Source organism: Oncorhynchus mykiss, chromosome 26 (assembly GCF_013265735.2).
Source record: "Oncorhynchus mykiss isolate Arlee chromosome 26, USDA_OmykA_1.1, whole genome shotgun sequence".
Lineage (NCBI taxonomy): Eukaryota > Metazoa > Chordata > Actinopteri > Salmoniformes > Salmonidae > Oncorhynchus > Oncorhynchus mykiss.
This window is the reverse complement of record NC_048590.1, coordinates 9,944,521-9,966,438: the sequence shown is the minus strand read 5'-3', so window position 1 is coordinate 9,966,438 and position 21,918 is coordinate 9,944,521. Positions and strand designations below refer to the sequence as shown.

At 43.8% G+C, this 21,918-nt stretch overlaps 1 protein-coding gene across 1 annotated transcript; it reads right to left on the bottom strand.

The window, feature by feature from the left end:
* Positions 1-477: 477 nt before the first annotated feature.
* LOC110506240 (C-Jun-amino-terminal kinase-interacting protein 1-like) lies at positions 478-21,630 on the bottom strand. The gene is made up of 5 exons (XM_036964127.1): positions 21,341-21,630; positions 19,075-19,178; positions 15,946-16,016; positions 15,611-15,709; positions 478-1,648 (listed from the first exon to the last, which is right to left on the bottom strand). The coding sequence occupies exons 2-5, from the start codon at positions 19,144-19,146 to the stop codon at positions 1,576-1,578; spliced, it is 315 nt and encodes a 104-aa protein (XP_036820022.1). The 5' UTR covers positions 19,147-19,178; positions 21,341-21,630; the 3' UTR covers positions 478-1,575.
* Positions 21,631-21,918: the final 288 nt, after the last annotated feature.

The following is a 21,918-nucleotide window of genomic DNA, read 5'->3' as shown; positions in this document are numbered from 1 at the left end:
ATAGACTTAGGCTTTCCTTTAAAACTACATCTCCCATCATCCATTTCCTACACATTTCCTACAAACCTTTCATGTCCTTTTTGTGAGGGTCAGAGGTAATTCCCTTTTATGTTACCAGGGTAACAGCTTGAGTAAGCGTCTTTATCTTATACCCAGTTATCTGAATAGCAACCCCATCTGAACTCTCAATATGAACTCTCATTTCATGTTGAAACTGAGCATGAGAAGAACTATGAGGCAGTCCACAGTGACCCTTCCTGCAAATTAGAAGGCTAAAACATCCTTAAAAGCAAGCCAAATCGGTTGACTGGAAACTCTGTGGTCCACCTCTTTGTTCCTGATCATGGAATTACAATACTGTAATTCAATTAAGGAGTGTACCCTTAATGATTTATCAAGAATCAGTCTTCCCACAAATAAAATAATAACTAGGGTCATGTTCAGCACAAACAAAAGGAAACATTTTCGAACAGAAAACAACGTGAGCGCTTTTATTGGTAGGAATCTCCTTTTTTTAAATGTTTGCTTGATTCCTTAATGTGAATATATTTGAAGGCTCTGACAATGTACCAGAGATACTACCAAAGGCTTTGCAGCATATTAAAGGCTTTGCAGCATATTAAAGACACATTCCTGGTCAACAGTGTGACCCTAATGCTTACTTGTTTTTGTTTTAGTGGGAGCAACCACATGGAAAATAAGTAACAGTTAGCCACTGATAATTTGGCAGATCATTTGTCATCCCCTTAATTGTAAAGGTTGGGGTAGGGTAATTTGATCCTAGATCATTAGTTACCTTCGCCCACAGGACTCTCCAGTGAGGCCTTATCACCCTCTCCAAACACACTGCACAATTAGCTCATGCAGAATCAGTTTCCCTCACGCAATGTATCACACCAAAATGTGAGATTCCAAAGAATTAGGGATTAGAATACTCAAATACTAGTAATTTAATAGGATCTTTATGGCAGGTTCATTAATTAATTAATTTATTTTCCCTGACCTCCATTTGCTGTTACCTTAGTGACTACTGTTTTTTCTGGGGTTCACCAAGTCCACAAAGCTCAGTGTTCTACCTGGGATTCAAGCTCCAAGTCCACAAAGCTCAGTGTTCTACCTGGGATTCAAGCTCCAAGTCCACAAAGTTCAGTGTTCTACCTGGGATTCAAGCTCCAAGTCCACAAAGACCAGTGTTCTTACCTGGGATTCAAGTCGACAAAGATTAGTCTCAGACTATTCCAGTCCAGGTCACTATGATTTGAGCATTGTGCTTTGAGTGGACAGCCTGAGGACACCATAGGCACATTAACTTCCTCATCAGTGACTCCATTTAGCATATTTTGCAACCCTCTCTTCAACGTCTCCACTATGTTTGGATCAATTATTTGTTCAATCTTCATACTGTTTGACATATTTGGATAAACAGTAGACACCAATACCTCTCCTTCTTTCTCTCTCTCCATATTTTTGTCAGATATATTAGTTAATATTTGTTAGAAATGTTTTCTCCGTCATGCAACTTTATGTTATGATAATCTGTAATGTACAGGGTTGTGGGGGAAGTTGGGGCGGGTGCTATTCCAGGTAAATATCCACTGTTGGACAGGAGTAATCTACAAATTCCTTATAGTACAACTGGAAGGCTTTCCTGTAGAAGAGACAAGAGGGGAGAACAGAGGGGGGGGGGGGGGTAGATAAACAAAAAGGTTATTCAATCATTCAGTTCCTTATCTGACAGGTATGACAACTCTCTACAGAAGCATACACTCAGTTGTCAGTTTATTAGGTACACCCATCCTGCACCGGGTCGGAGCCCCCTTTGTGTTTAAGGTGGCTGTTGTGAAATTGTTAGGTTAGATTACTCGTTGGTTATTACTGCATTGTCGGAACTAGAAGCACAAGCATTTCGCTACACTCGCATTAACATCTGCTAACCATGTGTATGTGACGAATACAATTTGATTTGATTTGCCTCCAGAACAGCCTTCATTCTTTGTGGCATGGAAACGTTGCGCAATTGGTATCAAAAGACCGAACGTGTGCCACGAAAACATTTCACACACCATTGCACCACCGCTACCAGCCTGTACCGTTGACACCAGGCAGGATGGGGCCATGGGCTCATGCTACTTACGCCAAGTCTCGACACTGCCCACAGCATGATGCAACAGCATGATGCAACATTCATTGCATCAATTGTCCAGTGTTGGTGATCGCGTGCCCACTCGTGCCACTTCTTGTTTTTAGCTGATTGTAGTGGAACCCGATGTGGTGTGGTTGTCTGCTGCAATAGCCCATCTGTGACAAGGACTGACGATTGTGTGTACTGAAATGCCGTTCTGAACACCACTGTTGTACTGTGCTGTTATTTGCCTTTGGCCCACATATTAGCTTGAACGATTCTTGCCATTCTCCTTCGACCTCTATCATCAACGTTTTTAGTTTGTCGCATTATTCTCGGTAAACTATGGACACTGTTGTATGTAAAAAGCCCAGGAGGGCTTTTTCTGAGATACTGGAACCGGCGAGCCTGACACCGACAATCATACTATGCTCAAGGTAGCTTAGGTCACTCGTTTTGCCCATTCTAACATTCAATCGAACATTAACTGAATGACTCAATGCTTGTCTGACTGCTTTATGTAGCAAGCCATGTGACTAACTGTCTAGGAGCGAGCCATTTTCGTGAACGGGGTGGTGTACCTAATAAACTGGGTGTACTGGGCCAACTGCAACCAACAGGCAGAATTTAGAGCTGGATTTCTTAAAACGCTACCTACAGGATGCTAAAACATTTGCTTGCAACCAAAAGCCCACAAAAATTAACTAGCAGATCAGTTGATGTCATGTTGTCACTGTTTCAAAAGAGTTAGATGCCAGACAGCTGCGTCTAGGTTCTCTACTCTTGGCCCAATGAAGTATTGGGAACATTGAAAATAGCAAGGCTGGTAATTAATAACACATATTTATTGTTAGAATATAAACCGAATGAATTTTAAGAAACTCGAGGACAGTAAACTCAAGCAGTGTATAGTTCAGTACAGGAAAATAGAGTATAGTTCAGTACAGTAGAAAATAGTTCAGTACCTTAAAGTTCAGGAGAGTAGAGTATAGTTCAGTGAAGTAGAGCACAGTACTGTACTGAAGTGAACTATTCTCTACTGTACTGTACTGAACTCTACTTTCCTGTACTGTACTGAACTATACTTTACTCGAGTTTACTGTACAGTAGAGTACGATACTGTATAGTTCAGTACAGTAGAGTACAATGCAATATAGTTCACTACAGTAGAGTAGAGTATAGTTCACTTGAGTACCGTACTCTACTGTACTATACTCTACTGAACTATACTGCCTGAACTATTTTGTACTGTACTGCACTGAACTATACTCTAGAAAAAACATATGGTATAGTACAATAGAGTACAGACTGTACTGAACTCCACTCTACTGTACTGAACTCTTCTCTACTTTTCTATACTGTACTGAACTATACTCAAATTTATTGTACAGTAGAGTAGAGTACAGTAATGTGCAAGACAGTACATTATAAATACCTATGTTTGGGCCACAGAATATAATTTGTAATTTGACACATTGATTATACTATAATTAATACACATATAGATTATATTAACTCAATCATGATTGGGTTGATTAGGTTACTAATTTTAGATGTAGGCAGTTCAGGAATACTTTATTTTCTCATTTTAATAAGAAATGACCATACTGTATTAAAATGTCTCTATTAATGGATACAAAACATTTGAAATTAAAAGTAATCTAACACAAGCTGTACATAAGTAAAATGTGTAGAGTAAAGATATTACGTTTAAGGGCTAAATAGTCTTGAAAAATGTTGGAAGCAAACAGGACTTAAAGGTCAACTGCCCCTTAGAACCACACTTCTCTGGGTTTAAATGGCTTATGTGGCATAGATATGAGTTAGAAACATTAATTACAGTGTCAAAATTGACTACAAAGTGTAAATCGGATAATTTTGGTTATAAAGGCAGTCTTGTCCAAAACTGAGTTTTGTAAGTTAGTTTGTTACGACTTGGGTATGGTTGGGTATGGATTACTTACTTATCATGTGAACATTTGCTGTCAAGTCAAAGTGCAACGCACGCACATTTAGCTCGGCAAATAGGAGTTAAAATGGGCTTCCATAAAGTTGGTCCAAACTTCCAATGCATTTCAACAATATGATAGATTTGATCCGACACGGTCACTTCTGCTGTTAGCAAGCCAGGCCAGCTATGATACCACATATTAAAAGGGGAATGATACTATATCTAGCTAAATACAGTGCCTTATGAAAGGATTCACACAACTTGACATTTTCCATATTATGTTATGCTACTGCCTGATTGATTAAATTTAGATTTTGGGTCACTGGCCTACACAAAATACCCCATGATGTCAAAGTGGAAAATGTTTTAATTTTTTTTACAAATTAATAAAACATTTAAAGCTGAAAGAAGTCAGTAAGTATTCAAACCCTTTGTTATGGCAAGCCTAAGTACAGGATAAAAAATGTCCTTAACAAGTCACATAGGTTGCATGGACTTCTGTGCAATAATGGTGTTTAACATGATTTTTGAAGGAGTATCTCATCTTTGTACCCCATACATAAAGTTATCTAGTTATCTAAGTTATCCATCTTAGTCGAGCAATGAATTTAGAACACAGATTCAACCACAAAGACCAGGGAGGTTTTCCAATGCCTCACAAAGAAGAGCACATATTGGTAGATTAGTAAAAAAAAAGCAGACATTGAATATCCCTTTGAGCATGGTGAAGTTATTAATTACACTTTGGATTGTGCATTAATACACCCAGTCACTGTCACTCCCTGACCTTAGGTCAGGGTGTGACTAGGGTGGGAAATCTATGTTTTCTATTTCTTTGTTGGCCTGGTATGGTTCCCAATCAGAGGCTGCTGTCTATCGTTGTCTCTGATTGGGGATCATATTTAGGCAGCCTTTTCACACCTGTTGTTTGTGGGATCTTGTTTTTGTGTTGTGCCTGTGAGCACACCATTACTTCACGTTTTGTTTGTTTCTGTATTGTTTTGGTGAGTTTCAATATTTAAACATGTGGAACTCTACGTACGCTGGCCTTGGTCCATTTATTCTTCCAGCGATTGTGGCAGTCACTACAAAGATACAGGCGTCCTTCCTAACTCAGTTGCTGGAGAGGAAGGAAACCGCATATGGATTTCACCATGAGGCCAATGGTGACTTTAAAACAGCTACAAAGTTTAATGGCTGTGATAGAAAACTGAGGATGGATCGACAACATTGTAGTTACTCCACAATACTAGCTAATTGACAGAGGGAAAATAAATCTGTACATAATTACCTTCTTTGGGACTGGGGGCAGTATTGAATAGCTTGGATAATAAGGTGCCCAGAGTAAACTGCCTGTTACTCAGGCCCAAAAGCTAGAATATGCATATTATTAGTAGGTTTTGATAGAAAACACTCTGAAGTTTCTAAAATTATTTGAATGATGTCTGTGAGTATAACAGACCTCATATGGCAGCCAACCAGGATGTGGGAAATTTGAGGTTGTAGTTTTTCAAGTCATTGCCTATCAAATATACAGTGTCTATGGGGTCATATTGCACTTCCTAAGGCTTCCACTAGATGTCAACAGTCTTTAGAACCTTGTTTGAGGTTTCTACTGTGAAGGGAGAGAGAATGAGAGCTGTTTCAACCAGGTGTCTGGCAGAGTGCCATGAGCTCAGTCTCGCGCGTGTCTGTGAGAGTTAGCTAGGTTCAATTGCATTTCTAAAGACAAAGGAATTGTCCGGTTGAAACATTATTGAAGATTTATGATAAAAACATCCTAAAGATTGATTATATACATCGTTTGACATGTTTCTACGAACTGTAATATAACTTTTCATCTGAACTTTCGCCTGGACTTGCCCGTGCCTCGTGAGTTTGGATTTGTGAACTAAACTCACAAACAAAAAGGAGGTTTTGGACATAAATGATGGACTTTACCAAACAACACAAACATTTATTGTGGAACTGGGATTCCTGGGAGTGCATACTGATGAAGATCATCAAAGGAAAGTGAATATTTATATTGCTATTTTTGACTTTTGTGACACCTCACTTTCTTTGGCTAGGTATGTTTCTCTGTGGTTAGGTGCTGAACTGACATAATCACAAGGTGTGCTTTCGCCGTAAAGCCTTTTTGAAATCTGACACAGCGGTTCCATTAAGGAGAAGTTTATCTATATTTCCATGCATAACACTTGTATCTTTTATCAATGTTTATTTTGAGTATTTCTGTAATTTGATGTTGCTCTCTGCACTTTCACCGGATGTTTGTTTGAGACAATGCACTTCTGAACATAAAACACCAATTTCAAATGAGGTTTATGGACATAAAGGTTAATTATATCGAACAAAACACACATTTATTGTGAAACATGAAGTCCTGTGAGTGCCATCTGATGAAGATCATCAAAGGTTAGTGATTAATTTAACCGCTATTTCTGACTTTTGTGAGGGCTCTCCTTGGCTGGAAAATGTCTTTATGGTTTTCTGTGACTAGGTGCTGACCTAACATAATCGTTTGGTGTGCTTTCACAGTAAAGCCTATTTGAAATCGGACACATTGGCTGGATTTACAAGAAGTTAATCTTTAAAATGGTGTAAAATACTTTTATGTTTGAGGAATTTTATTTATGGGATTTCTGTTGTGTTTAATTAGGCGCCCTGCAATTTCACTGGCTGTTGGCGAGGTGGGACGCTAAAATATTCCAAAACATGCATCCTGTTTGCAAGAAGGCACTAAAGTAATACTGCTAGAATTGGGGCAAAGCAATTCACGTTTTGTCTTCAATACAAAGTGTTATGTTTGGCAGCTCCAATACAACACAGTACTGAGTACCACTCACCATATGTTCAAGCATAGTGGTGGCTGCATCATGTTATGGGTATGCTTGTAATCATTAAGGAGTGGGGTGTTTTTTCATGATAAAAAATTAAACGGAATGGCGCTAAGCACAGGCAAAATCCTAGAGGAAAACCTGTTTCATACTGCTCTCCATCAGACACTGGGGGATGAATTCACCTTTCAGCAGTACAATTGTCATGTCTTGTCATGTTATGTCTTGTTCCTGTTCTTTCTCTTCACTCTGTCTCCCTCTGCTGGTCGTATTAGGTTACCTTCTCTTTCTCTCCTCCTCCAGCTGTTCCTCATCTCCTCTAACTACCTCGTTCACCCTCTTCCCACCTGTTCCCTTTTTCCCTCTGATTAGGTCTCTATTTCTCTCTCTGTTCCTGCCTCTTTCTTTGTCAGATTCTCGTTTGAGTTTCTCATGCCAGAAACAAACTATCGTCTCGTTTGCTTCACCCTTGTCCTGTCCCGTCCTGTCGGAATCCGCCTGGCAAGTGCATCCTGTACTCAGCTAACTGTCTTGTCGTTTGTACTGTGTCCAGTTCATCTGATGCTACGTGAGATCAGGTACCACTGTTCCTCTACGACCCGCGCCTACCCAGAGAGACCTGCAGCCTGTCGCCGCTAACCCAGCTATTCTCCTCTGCTGCTAAGAAGGGGGCTCTTTTGTAATTATCAGGACTTTTTGTTTCATTTGTCGCCCTGTCTGCGGATTGTCTATTTTTCCATTATCTACATCTGAAGAGGATCTATGTCTTCCCTGTGTTTACATTAAAAGACTCTATTTTTGTTAAACCGCTTTTGGGTCCTCACTCACCTGCACAACAGAAGAATCTGACCAAGATGGACCCAGCGACTCCGGATCCTTTCCACTCAGCCGTCGAGATCCAGGGAGCGATGCTAGGCAGACACAAGGAGGAATTGTCTGCTGCTCGACATGCCGTTGAGACCCTGGCCAACCAAGTCTCCGACCTCACAAGACAGATTCACCATCTCCGCCTCGATCCACCGGCCACTTCCAGGGCTTCCGAATCTCCGGAGCCCAGAATCAATAACCCGCCGTGTTACTCTGGGGAGCCCACTGAATGCCGCTCGTTCCTCACTCAGTGTGATGTTGTGTTTTCTCTCCAGCCCAACACTTACTCCAGGAGCACAGCTCGTATCGCCTACGTCATATCTCTCCTTACTGGACGGGCTCGTGAGTGGGGCACGGCAATCTGGGAGGCGAAGGCTGAGTGTACTAACCAGTATCAGGACTTTAAGGAGGAGATGATACGGGTTTTTGACCGTTCTGTTTTTGGGGAGGAAGCTTCCAGGGCCCTGTCTTCCCTATGTCAAGGTAATCGATCCATAACAGATTACTCTATTGAGTTTCGCACTCTTGCTGCCTCCAGTGACTGGAACGAGCCGGCTTTGCTCGCCCGTTTTCTGGAGGGTCTCCGCGCGGAGGTTAAGGATGAGATTCTCTCCCGGGAGGTTCCTTCCAGCGTGGATTCCTTGATTGAACTCGCTATTCGTATAGAGCGACGGTTTGATCTTCGTCGCCGAGCTCGTGGAAAGGAGCTCGCGTTCTCCGTTGCCCCCCTCTCCGCATCACTACCATCTTCCTCCGCCCGGCTCGGGTGCTGAGCCTATGCAGCTGGGGGGTATCCGCATCTCGGCTTAGGAGAAGGAACGGAGAATCACCAACCGCCTCTGTCTCTATTGCGGTTCCGCTGGTCATTTTGTCACTTCATGCCCAGTAAAAGCCAGAGCTCATCAGTAAGAGGAGGGCTACTGGTGAGCGCTACAACTCTGGTCTCTCCTTCAAGATCCTGCACTACCTTTTTGGTCCATCTCCGCTGGACCGGTTCGTCAGCTTCCTGCAGTGCTTTGATAGACTCTGGGGCGGAGGGCTGTTTTATGGACGAGACCTGGGCTCGGGAACATGACATTCCTCTCAGACAGTTAAGGGATCCCACGGCCTTGTTCGCTTTGGATGGTAGTTCTCTCCCCAGGATTCAGCGTGAAACGCTACCTTTAACCCTCACTGTCTCTGGTAATCATAGCGAAACCATTTCTTTTTTAATTTTTCGTTCACCTTTTACACCTGTTGTTTTGGGCCATCCCTGGCTAGTTCGTCATAATCCTTCTATTAATTGGTCTAGTAATTCTATCCTCTCCTGGAATGTCTCTTGTCATGTGAAATGTTTAATGTCTGCTATCCCTCCTGTTTCCTCTGTCTCTTCTTCACAGGAGGAGCCTGGTGATTTGACGGGGGTGCCGGAGGATTATCACGATCTGCGCACGGTGTTCAGTCGGTCCAGGGCCACCTCTCTTCCTCCGCACCGGTCGTATGATTGTAGTATTGATCTCCTTCCGGGAACCACTCCCCCCCGGGGTAGACTATACTCTCTGTCGGCTCCCGAACGTAAGGCTCTCGAAGATTATTTTGTCTGTAGCTCTCGACGCCGGTACCATAGTCCCCTCCTCCTCTCCCGCCGGAGCGGGGTTTTTTTTTGTTCAGAAGAAGGACGGGTCCCTGCGCCCCTGCATAGATTATCGAGGGCTGAATGACATAACAGTTAAGAATCGTTATCCGCTCCCTCTTATGTCTTCAGCCTTCGAGATCCTGCAGGGAGCCAGGTTTTTCACTAAGTTGGACCTTCGTAACGCTTACCATCTCGTGCGCATCAGGGAGGGGGACGAGTGGAAAACGGCGTTTAACACTCCGTTAGTGCACTTTGAATACCGGGTTCTTCCTTTCGGCCTCGTAAACGCTCCAGCTGTCTTTCAGGCATTAGTAAATGACGTCCTGAGAGACATGCTGAACATCTTTGTTTTCGTTTACATTGACGATATCCTGATTTTTTCACCGTCACTCCAGATTCATGTTCAGCACGTTCGACGCGTCCTCCAGCGCCTTTTAGAGAATTGTCTTTATGTGAAGGCTGAGAAGTGCACTTTTCATGCCTCCTCCGTCACATTTCTCGGTTCTGTCATTTCCGCTGAAGGCATTAAGATGGATCCCGCTAAGGTCCAAGCTGTCATTAATTGGCCCGTTCCTAAATCACGCGTCGAGCTGCAGCGCTTTCTCGGCTTCGCGAATTTCTATCGTCGTTTCATCCGTAATTTCGGTCAGGTGGCAGCTCCCCTCACAGCCGTTACTTCTGTCAAGAAGCTTTTGATCTTCTCAAGAATCGTTTTACATCCGCACCTATCCTTGTTACACCTGACATCTCTAGACAGTTTGTTGTCGAGGTTGACGCGTCAGAGGTGGGCGTGGGAGCCATTCTTTCTCAGCGCTCCCTCTCTGACAACAAGGTCCACCCTTGCGCGTATTTTTCTCATCGCCTGTCGCCGTCGGAACGTAACTATGATGTGGGAAACCGCGAACTGCTCGCCATCCGCTTAGCCCTAGGCGAATGGCTACAGTGGTTGGAGGGGGCGACCGTTCCTTTTGTCGTTTGGACTGACCATAGGAACCTTGAGCACATCCGTTCTGCCAAACGACTTAATGCGCGTCAGGCTCGTTGGGCTCTGTTTTTCGCTCGTTTCGAGTTCGTAATTTCTTATCGTCGGGGCTCTAAGAACACCAAGCCTGATGCTTTATCTCGTCTCTTCAGTTCTTCAGTAGTCTACACCGACCCCGAGGGGATTCTCCCTGAGGGGCGTGTTGTCGGGTTGACTGTCTGGGGAATTGAGAGGCAGGTAAAGCGAGCACTCACTCACACTCCGTCGCCGCGCGCTTGCCCTAGGAACCTTCTTTTCGTTCCCGTTCATACTCGTCTGGCCGTTCTTCAGTGGGCTCACTCTGCCAAGTTAGCCGGCCACCCCGGCGTTCGGGGTACGCTTGCTTCCATTCGTCAGCGTTTTTGGTGGCCCACTCGGGAACGTGACATGCGTCGTTTCGTGGCTGCTTGTTCGGTCTGTGCGCAGACTAAGTCCGGGAACTCCCCTCCTGCCGGTTGTCTCAGACCGCTTCCCATTCCCTCTCGACCGTGGTCTCACATCGCCTTAGATTTTATCACCGGACTGCCTTCGTCAGCGGGGAAGACAGTTATTCTTACGGTTGTCGATAGGTTCTCTAAGGCGGCTCATTTTATTCCCCTCGCTAAGCTCCCTTCTGCTAAAGAAACGGCACAAATCATCATCGAGAATGTTTTCAGAATTCATGGCCTTCCGTCAGACGTCGTTTCGGACAGGGGCCCGCAGTTCACGTCTCAATTTTGGAGGGAGTTTTGCCGTTTGATTGGGGCTTCCGTCAGTTTCTCGTCCGGCTTCCACCCTCAGTCTAAAGGTCAAGCCGAACGGGCCAATCAGACTGTTGGTCGCATCTTACGCAGCCTTTCTTTTCGTAACCCTGCGTCTTGGTCAGAACAGCTCCCCTGGGCAGAATACGCCCACAACTCGCTTCCTTCGTCTGCGACCGGTCTATCTCCTTTTCAGAGTAGCCTCGGGTACCAACCTCCGCTGTTCTCGTCTCAGCTCGCCGAGTCCTGCGTCCCCTCCGCTCAGGCTTTTGTCCAACGTTGTGAGCGCACCTGGAAGGGGGTCAGGTCTGCACTTTGCCGTTATAGGGCGCAGACTGTGAGAGCCGCTAATAAGCGTAGAACTAAGAGTCCTAGATATTGTCGCGGTCAGAGAGTATGGCTCTCCACTCAAAACCTTCCCCTTAAGACAGCTTCTCGCAAGTTGACCCCGCGGTTCATTGGTCCGTTCCGTATTTCTCAGATCATTAATCCTGTCGCGGTGCGACTTCTTCTCCTGCGATATATTCGTCGCGTCCACCCGGTCTTCCATGTCTCTTGTGTTAAACCCGTTCTTCGCGCCCCCGCTCGTCCCCCCCCCCCCCCCCATCCTTGTCGAAGGCGCACCTATCTACAGGGTCCGTAAGATTTTGGACATGCGTCCTCGGGGCCGTGGTCATCAGTTCCTAGTGGATTGGGAGGGGTACGGTCCTGAGGAAAGGAGTTGGGTTCCCTCTCGGGACGTGCTGGACCGTTCGCTGATCGATGATTTCCTCCGTTGCCGCCAGGTTTCCTCCTCGAGTGCGCCAGGGGGCGCTCGTTGAGTGGGGGGTACTGTCATGTCTTGTCATGTTATGTCTTGTTCCTGTTCTTTCTCTTCACTCTGTCTCCCTCTGCTGGTCGTATTAGGTTACCTTCTCTTTCTCTCCTCCTCCAGCTGTTCCTCATCTCCTCTAACTACCTTGTTCACCCTCTTCCCACCTGTTCCCTTTTTCCCTCTGATTAGGTCTCTATTTCTCTCTCTGTTCCTGCCTCTTTCTTTGTCAGATTCTCATTTGAGTTTCTCATGCCAGAAACAAACTATCGTCTCGTTTGCTTCACCCTTGTCCTGTCCCGTCCTGTCGGAATCCGCCTGGCAAGTGCATCCTGTACTCAGCTAACTGTCTTGTCGTTTGTACTGTGTCCAGTTCATCTGATGCTACGTGAGATCAGGTACCACTGTTCCTCTACGACCCGCGCCTACCCAGAGAGACCTGCAGCCTGTCGCCGCTAACCCAGCTATTCTCCTCTGCTGCTAAGAAGGGGGCTCTTTTGTAATTATCAGAAGGACTTTTTGTTTCATTTGTCGCCCTCTCTGCGGGTTGTCTATTTTTCCATGATCTACATCTGAAGAGGATCTATGTCTTCCCTGTGTTTACATTAAAAGACTCTATTTTTGTTAAACCGCTTTTGGGTCCTCACTCACCTGCACAACAACAATAGCCTAAAATGGCAAAGCCAAATATACACTGGAGTTGCTTACAAATAAGACAGTGAATTGTCCTGAGTAGCCGAGCTACAGTTTTGGCTGAAAAACGTCTTGAAAATCGATGAAAAGACTTGAAAATGGTTGTCTAGCAATGATCAACAAACAACTTGACAGAGCTTGAACAATTTTGAAAAGAATAATGGTCAATATTGTAATATCTAGGTGTGCAAAGCCCTTAGAGACTTACAGAGAAAGAATCCCAGCTGTAATCGCTGCCCAAGGTGATTATAACATGAATTGACTCAGGGTGTGAATACTTATGTAACTAAGATATCTTTGTACTCCATGTTCAATACATTTGCATAAACGTCAAAAAATGTCATATTTTATTTATTTCATCACATTCCCAGTGGGTCAGAAATGTACATACACTCAATTAGTATTTGGTAGCATTGCCTCTAAATTGTTTAAGTTGGGTAAATATTGGCTGATGTAACTGAGTCAGGTCTGTAGGCCTCCTTGCTCGCACACGCTTTCTCAGTTCTGCCCACAAATTTTCTGTAAGATTGAGGTCAGGCCTTTGTAATGGCCACTCCAATACCATAACATTGTTGTCCTTAAACCAAATTTGCTTGAGGTCAATGTCCATTTGGAAGACCCATTTGTGACCAAGCTTTAACTGATGTCTTGAGATGTTGCTTCAGTATATCCACATAATTTTCAATTCCTCATGATGCCATCTATTTTGTGAAGTGCACCAGTCCCTCTTGCAGCAAAGCACCCCCACAACATGATGCTGCCACCCCCGTGTTTCACGGTTGGGATGGTGTTCGTCCGCTTGCAATCCTCCCACTTTTTCCTCCAAACATAATGATGGTCAATATGGTCAAACAGTTCTATTTTTGTTTCATCAGACCAGAGGACATTTCTCCAAAAAGTACCATCTTTGTCCCCATGTGCAATTGCAAACCGTAGTCTGGTTTTTGTATTGCGGTTTTGAAGCAGTGGCTTCTTCCTTCCTGAGCGGCCTTTCGGGTTATGTCGATTTTGGACTGGGATTGATTTGCACTTTTCACATCAAAGTACATTCATCTCTAGGAGACAGAACACGTCTCCTTCTTGAGCGGTATGATGGTTGTGTGGTCCCATGGTGTTTATACTTGCGTACTATTGTTTGTACAGATGAACGTGGTACCTTCAGGAGTTTGGAAATTGCTCCCAAGGATGAACCAGGTCTTGGCTGATTTCTTTTGATTTTCCCATGATGTCAAGCAAAGAGGCACTGTGTTTGAAGGTAGGCCTTGAAATACATCCAAGGGTACACCTCCAATTGACAATTGAAATGATGTCAATTAGCCTATCAGAAGATTCTAATGCCATGACATATTTTGGGGGAATATTCCACGATATTTAAAGGCACAGTCAACTTAGTGTATGTAAACTTTTGACCCACTGGAATTGATACAGTGAAATATAAGTGAAATAATCTCTCTGTAAACAATTGTTGGAAAAATTACTTGTGTCATGCACAAAGTACATGTCCTAACTGACTTGCCAAAACTGTAAGTATTGTTATGAGACTTGTTTCTACACCTTGATTACACCACCCGCTCTGGTAAATTCAATTGATTGGTCATGATTTGGAAAGGCACACACCTGTCTATATAAGATCCCACAGTTGACAGTACATGTCAGAGCAACAACCAAGCCATGAGGTCAAAGGAATTGTCTGTAGAACTCTGAAACAGAATTGTGTCGAGGCACAGAAGGGTACCAGGTTTGAGGGATAGATGAACGGAGCATAGTACAGGACCTTAGACTGGGGCGAAGGTTCAGCTTCCAATAGCACAACGACCCTAAGTACACAGCCAAGACAACGCAGGAGTGGCTTCGGGACATGTCTCTGAATGTCCTTGAGTGGCCCAGCTAGAGCCTGGACTTGAACCCGGTCGAACATCTCTGGATAAATCTGAAAATAGCTGTGCAGCAACACTCCCAATCCAACCTGACAGATCTTGAGAGGATTTGCAGAGAAGAATGGAGTAACTACCCAAATACAGGTGTGCCAAGCTTGTAGCTCCATACCCAAGAATACTCGAGGCTGTAAATCGTTGCCAAAGGTGCTTCAACAAAGTACTTATGTAAATGTGCTATTACATTTTTTCATTAACATTATATATATATATATATATATATATATATATATATATATATATATATTTTTTTTTTTACCTATTTTTGCTTTGTAATTATAGGGTACTGTGTGTAGATGTTTTTTTTTTTAAATACATTTTAGAATAAGGCTGTAACGTAACAAAATGTGGAACAAGTCAAGGGGTCTGAATACTTTCCGAACGGACTGTACATATAGATTATATTCCGGACTCTGACCTTGCTCGTTATAATATTTCTTAATTCCTTCCTTCTTCTGTTTTGGTTTTGTTAGGTATTACTGCTAGGTATTACAGCTACGAACATAAGCATTTCGCTAGACCCGCGATAACATCTGCAAAATATGTGTATGCGACCAATGCAATTTATTTTGAAGTCCACAACTTCAAAACATTGTTCTCTCCATAGCAACGCTACCTTACTCGCTGTACTCATTACTGCACCCAAGAAACACCCACATCAAACCACACCCCCAAGATAACTCTTGTTCACCTTCCGCATATCTTAATGGGCATTGATGAAAAACGAGGCCAAATTACAAAGTGCAGTTTCCCTTTAAACACTGACATTAGCTTTAGGGAGCGATAATATAATGGCCAATAGTAGTTGCAATTGAGATCAACTGTTCAGGTGAACTTAGCGCATATTGGTGGTTTAACGAGAGAACACCTCGTGTTGAGACATTGTTCAGTGTTGGTTGTAATTACCCACTATGGCTAAGAACCTCTTGAAACCTCTGACAATATAAAAGAGGGAGAAAGAGCAAAAGAGTGATATGTATATTTTTTAAGCCAGAAACAAACAAGTCCTCAAACCTCACCCAACAGACTCTGCCAGGGGTTTAGTAGAATCTTCAGACACAAACACATGACAGGCAAATCTCTGGTCAGCTGGGTGTTTTGTGATGAAGCCAAAGTACCTAAGGGGAAAACATACAAACCACACATGGGTAAAAAAAGAAGAAGAAAGTACAGGGGTCAGAGGAGCGAAACCCCAGAGGGAACCAGGTTCCGGGAGTAAAATGCAGATTTTACAATGGAAGAGTGATTATTTTTTCTCCATTTCCTCCACTGCTTGCGCTATGACTCTCCCAAAAAGCACATTTTTATTTGAATACAGTGACTGGCATAATTTAATCCAGGTCCAGGTACTTACTTGCTGTTCTTAGGGTGATAGCCACAGAAGGAAACATTCTTCAACTGGAAGAAGTGGCTGCACTGGTTACTCTGTGATGACAGACAGACACACATCTATATTATAAACTAGTGGTGGATTTGAGGCCTTAAATTTTGGAAGGAATTTCTTCATTTTGGGCTCAAAATAAGCGCATCGCCTGGGACCATGGAGGGGGGGGGGGGACGGACTGTGATGTCCCAAGGCAATGCACACTACATATGAATGCAACATAATTATTTGGTACAAACCTCATTGACCAAATTCTATGGCTCCGAAAAACAGGTGTTGGGGGTAAAAAGTATCCACCCTCCATGTCAACAACTGCATTTCTCATGGAATTTGCTATCTGCTTACACCACATCATCTGTAGGAGCTGTAGCTAGTGAACCTTCTGATTGGCAAATTAGATTAGCTATTAAAGCAAATCATAGCCTTAATGTCAACAAAGAACCCACTGATGGTTACATATCTTTACTTCAGTTTAGGTGGGCATCGCTGTTGCCAGATGAAATTCTCACTTGCTTCTATACAATACAACTGGATTAAGGTGTGTGGACTGCAATACCCTGTAGTGCCCACACTGAGGCGTTATCAACCTTCTTTACTGGGAATATTTCCCTCAGTGTGATCTTGCTGGTCAGCGGTTTGGATAAAACATCTCTTTGTATCTAGTCTTGCAAGCCAGACGCAAAGTTTTGTAGTTGTACTTTGGTCCAAACTAAACTGCTGTCTTTCTAACATGTGCTGAAGGTGTGCCTTAAGAAGTGTGTGTGAGTGTGTGTGTGATGTAAATGCATGTGTTGAGTGTGTGCATAAATCTGAGTATGTCTGTCTGTGTACCTGTCCCGTGTGTCCGTGTGTGCACCCACGTGTGTGTGTATGTGCAGATGCGCGTGGATGTTTACAATGTGTGTGCATTTGAGTGTGGAAGTCTGTCAGAGGCATAGTAGTCGTCCTGGACTAGGAGCTTCACGCCTTTCATGTTGATCTCAAGGATACAAGATGAAGGTGGGTTATACTGCACTGTCATCCTCCTATTGGTGGCAATCTGGTGACAATCAAAACAGCATCAGCATCCCGGTTTAGATATTGAAATTATTTGTTAAAAAAAGCACCCTTATTCAATTAATTGGAATTTAGAACATTTAGAACATGAACAGGGAAAGAGGTGGGTTATTGGTCTTAAACTTATAGTGGCATCTCAGCTAGAAATGCACACTATATATACAAAAGCATGTGGACACCCCTTCAAATTAGTGGATTCAACTATTTGAGCAACACCCGTTGCTGACCGGTGTATAAAAATGAGCACACAAAAAGTCAATCTCCATAGACAAACATTGGCAGTAGAATGGCCTTACTGAAGATCTCAGTGACTAGAGCTGCCCCGGTCAACTGTAAGTGAAGTGGGAAGATCTAGGAGCAACAAGGGCTCAGCCGCAAAGTGGTAGCTCACAAGCTCACAAAACGGGAACGCCGAGTGCTGAAGTGTGTAGCGTGTAAAAATTGTCTGTCCTCTGGAAGCAACACCAGAACAACAACTGTTAGTCTGGAGCTTCACCAAATGGGTTTCCATGGCTGAGCAGCCACACACAAGCCTAAGATCACCAGGCACCAATGCCAAGCATCAGCTGGAGTGGCGTGAAGCTCGTCGCCTTTAGACTCTGGAGCAGTGGAAACGTGTTGTCTGGAGTGATGAATCACACTTCACCATCTGGCAGTCCGACAGACGAATCTGGGTTTGGCGGATCCCAGGAGAACGCTACCTGCCCCAATGCATAGTGCCAACTGTAAAGTTTTGTGGAGGAGGAATAATGATCTGGGGCTGTTTTCATGGTTCAGGCTAGGCCCCACAGTTTCCAGTGAAGGGAAATCTTAACGCTACAGCATACAATGACATTCTAGACAATTCTGTGCTTCCAACTTTGTGGCAACAGTTTGGAGAAGGCACTTTTCTCTTTCAGCATGACAATTCCCCTGTGCCCAAAGCAAGGTCCATACAGAAATGGTTTGTCGAGATCGGTGTGGAAAAACTTGACTGGCCTTCAGAGACCTGACTTCAACCCCATCGAACACAATTGGGAGGAATTGGAACGCCGACTGCAAGCCAGGCCTTATCACCCAACATCACTGCCTGATGTCACTAATGCCTAGTTAAATAAAGGTTAAATAAATTCAAATGAATAATGCTCGTGGCTGAAGTAAAGCAAGTCCCCACAGCAATGTTCCAGCATCTAGTGGAAAGCCTTCCCAGAAGAGTGGAGGCTGTTATAGTAGCCAAGGGGGTACCAACTCCATATTAATGCCCATGATTTTGGAATGAGATGTTCGACGTTCAGGTGTACACATACTTTTGGTGCTGTAGTGTTGCTTTTGAGCGATGCCTCTTTTCAACCTGCCTCTGCCTCTGTCCTCTTTTCTTTTCTAAAATGTTTTAATGATTTCCTGTCTTAACCTTTCTAATTTGTGATCTAAGATTATTCTACTGTCAATGCTTGTTTGTGTTATACAGGGTTGAGGTCAATTCTGAAATGAGTTGCGAATTCTATTCTTAAATTTGAATTGAATTTGAATTGCCCACACCCCACAGGAAACAGACTTTGAATTGAATTCAAATGGCTTATTTATTCTACACATTACTACACAAATACAAAATTGTAACCAATACTATGTATAAGAATCAAACTATGTGGTTGAATCAAAGGAATTACACTCATGTCTTATTTGAATTGCTTTGAATTAATTTACTTCCTTTAATTAAAATTAAATTACAATTTTCTTCCTTAGGGATGTTTTAAATGAATGCGTTGAATTCAATTCTGAATTCCGACCCCAACCATGGTGTAATAGAATACTATTTTCATAGAGAATGTACTAACTATACTGTTTACCTCTCACACTTTCACCCCATTATTTTCCATCTTCCTACTCAATCCATCTGTCTCTTCATCCATATCTGTCTCTTCCTCCTCCTCTCTCTCAGTTAAAGATTATGGATTTCATTGGTAATGTGCCAGTTGACATCTCTCTCACACTCTTTCTATCTTCTCAATCTTTCTACACTCTCACTCTTTCTTTCACAAGCACACACACAGCACCTCCCCATACCTTCTGCATAGCTGCACACAGAACATCATTGCCTTTGTGGTAGGGCACTTGGACCGAGCCCAGGAATTTCATGTGGTATCTGTCTATCCATTCACTGCTCTTCACTGTGGGAGAGAGAGATAGAGAAAGATAAAAAATATATATAAACTATGGATGCTACAGTACATTTAAAGGCGCAATATGTAGAAATAGCTCTGCCATTTCATGGTTTCTAATGACAAAAGCAAAATATAACATAGAGAATAATTGTACCATCAATAACTGTCATGGACTGCATAAAGATTTACCCTCACCTGTTTTCGTATATTGCAGCATAGTAACTCATAACCACTTAACTATCCTAGAGGTAAGCAACATTCCATCCTTCACAATCCTGTAACTAATAATTCGACATCTGTAAGTATTCATATTCAAATCAAATAAAACTTCATTTGTCACATGCGCCGAATACAACAAGTGTATGCTTACTAACAATCCCTTAACCAACAGTGCAGTTCAAAAAGAGTTAAGAAAATATTTACCAAGTAGACTAAAATAAAAATAAAAAATGACACAATAAGAATAACAATAAGAGGCTATATACAGGGGGCACCGGTACCGAGTCAGTGTGTGCGGGTACAGGTTAGTTGAAGTAATTTGTACATGTAGGTAGGGGTGAAGTGACTATGCATAGATAATAAACAGCGAGTAGAAGCAGTGTACAAAAGGGAGGGGGGTTCAATGTCTGGTGGCGATTTTATTGATTGTTATGGCTTTGGGGTAGAAGCCTTTTAGTCCTAGACTTGGCGCTCCGGTACCGCTTCCTGTGCGATAGCAGAGAAAACGTTCTATGCTGTGTGTCTGGAGTTTCTGACAATTTTATGGGCTTTCCTCTGACACTGCCTATTATATAGGTCCTGGATGGCAGGAAGCTTGGCCCCAATGATGTACTGGTGTTACGTGCCTCCTAGAAGGAGGGAGGTGCAGGAATCAGGAGCAGGAGAGCAAGGAAGTCCCAGTGGCACAATCGTTTATTCAGAAGTCTCACCTTAACAACAACATGGGGGGGAACATACCCAAACGAGGTCGCCACATACAGGGAAATAAATGCTACACACGGAGGAGAAACCTCTACTCCTAAACACATACCAAAACGGTACAACTGCCGTGAGAAAGAAAACCCTGTGGTGCAAACACGTACCCCAAACAAAGTAACCACAGCAAACAATCCTGCACAAAGACTAGCAGGCAGTGGAGGTTAATAAACCCACCGAAATCAACTAAATGGACACAGGTGTAAACAAAACAGACAGAGACAAACAAAAAGGAAAAATGGATCGGTGGCAGCTAGTAGGCCGGCAACGACGACCGCCGAGCACCGCCCGAACATGGAGAGGAGCCACCTTCGGTGGAAGTCGTGACAACTGGGCCGTTCGCGCTACCCTCTGTAGCACCTTATGGTCAGATGCCCGAGCAGTTGTCATAGCAGGCAGTGATGCAGCTGTAGAACCTTTTGAGGATCTGGGGACCCATGCCAAATCTTTTCAGTCTCCTGAGGGGGACACGGTTTTGTCGTGCCCTCGTCACGACTGTCTTGGTATGTGTGGACCACGATAGTTTGTTGGTGATGTGGACACCAAGGAACTTGAAACTCTCGACCCGCTCCACTACAGCCCCGTTGATGTTAATGGGGGGACTCTTCGGCCCGCCTTTTCCTGTAGTCCACGATCATCTCCTTTGTCTTGCTCACATTGAGGGAGAGGTTGTTGTCCTGGCACCACACTGCCAGTTATCTGACCTCCTCCCTATAAGCCGTCTCATCGTTGTCAGTGATCAGGCCTACCACTGTTGTGTTGTCAGCAAACTTAATAATGGTGTTGGAGTTGTGTTTGGCCGCGCAGTCGTGGGTGAACCGGGAATACAGGAGGGGACTAAGTACACACCCCTAAGGGGCCCCAGTGTTAAAGATCAGCATGGCAGATGTGTTGTTGCCTACTCTTACCACCTGGGGGTGGCCCGTCAGGAAGTCTAGGATCCAGCCTCACCGCATAACACGGTGCCTGCCCGGTCAACCTCTCGCCACCGTAAGCACGGGGAGTTGGCTCAGGTCTCCTACCTGACTTAGCCACACTCCTCGTGTGCCACCACCCAATACATTTTTGGGGCTGCCTCTCGTGCCTGTTGCGCTGCCGTGCTAACTTCTCATATCGCCACTGCTCGGCTTTAGCTGCCTCCAGCTCTTCCCTGGGGCGGCGATTTTCCCCAGCCTGTGCCCAGGGTCCCTTACCGTCCAAAATCTCCTCCCAAGTCCAGGAGTCCAGAACCCTCTGCTCCTGGTTACCACGCTGCTTGGTCCGTTGTGGTGGGTGGTTCTGTAAAGGAGGAGTATGAAATATTGGACCAATATGCAGCGTGGTAAGTGTTTGTCATATTTATTACACTGAACACAGAAAACAAACGAACAAGAGAATAAAGGAAAACCGAAACAGTCCCCTATGGTGAAAACACTGAAACGGAAAATAACCACCCACAAACAAAAGTGGGAAAACAGGCTACCTAAGTATGGTTCTCAATCAGAGACAACGATAGATAGCTGCCACTGATTGAGAACCACACCCGGCCAAACACACAGAAATAGAACACAAAAACATAGAATGCCCACCCCAACTCACGCCCTGACCAAACCAAAATAGAGACATAAAAAGGATCTCTAAGGTCAGGTCGTGACAGTATAATGCGTATGAGATTGTGTTTGTATGCATGTGTCTATGTTTGCATTGCTTCACAGTCCCCGCTGTTCCATAAGGTGTATTTTATTTGTTTTTAAATCAAATTTTACTGCTGGTATGAGTTACTTGATGTGGA

Bases quoted from the DNA above. Each gene is read 5' to 3' on its own strand.
- LOC110506240 (XM_036964127.1), bottom strand. From the start codon at position 19,146: ATGAAATTCCTGGGCTCGGTCCAAGTGCCCTACCACAAAGGCAATGAT. The intron at 16,017-19,074 runs GTATGGGGAGGT...CTGTCATCACAG, and splicing joins TGTGTGCAGCTATGCAGAAG to AGTAACCAGTGCAGCCACTT. The intron at 15,710-15,945 runs GTAAGTACCTGG...TTTTCCCCTTAG, and splicing joins TATCACCCTAAGAACAGCAA to GTACTTTGGCTTCATCACAA.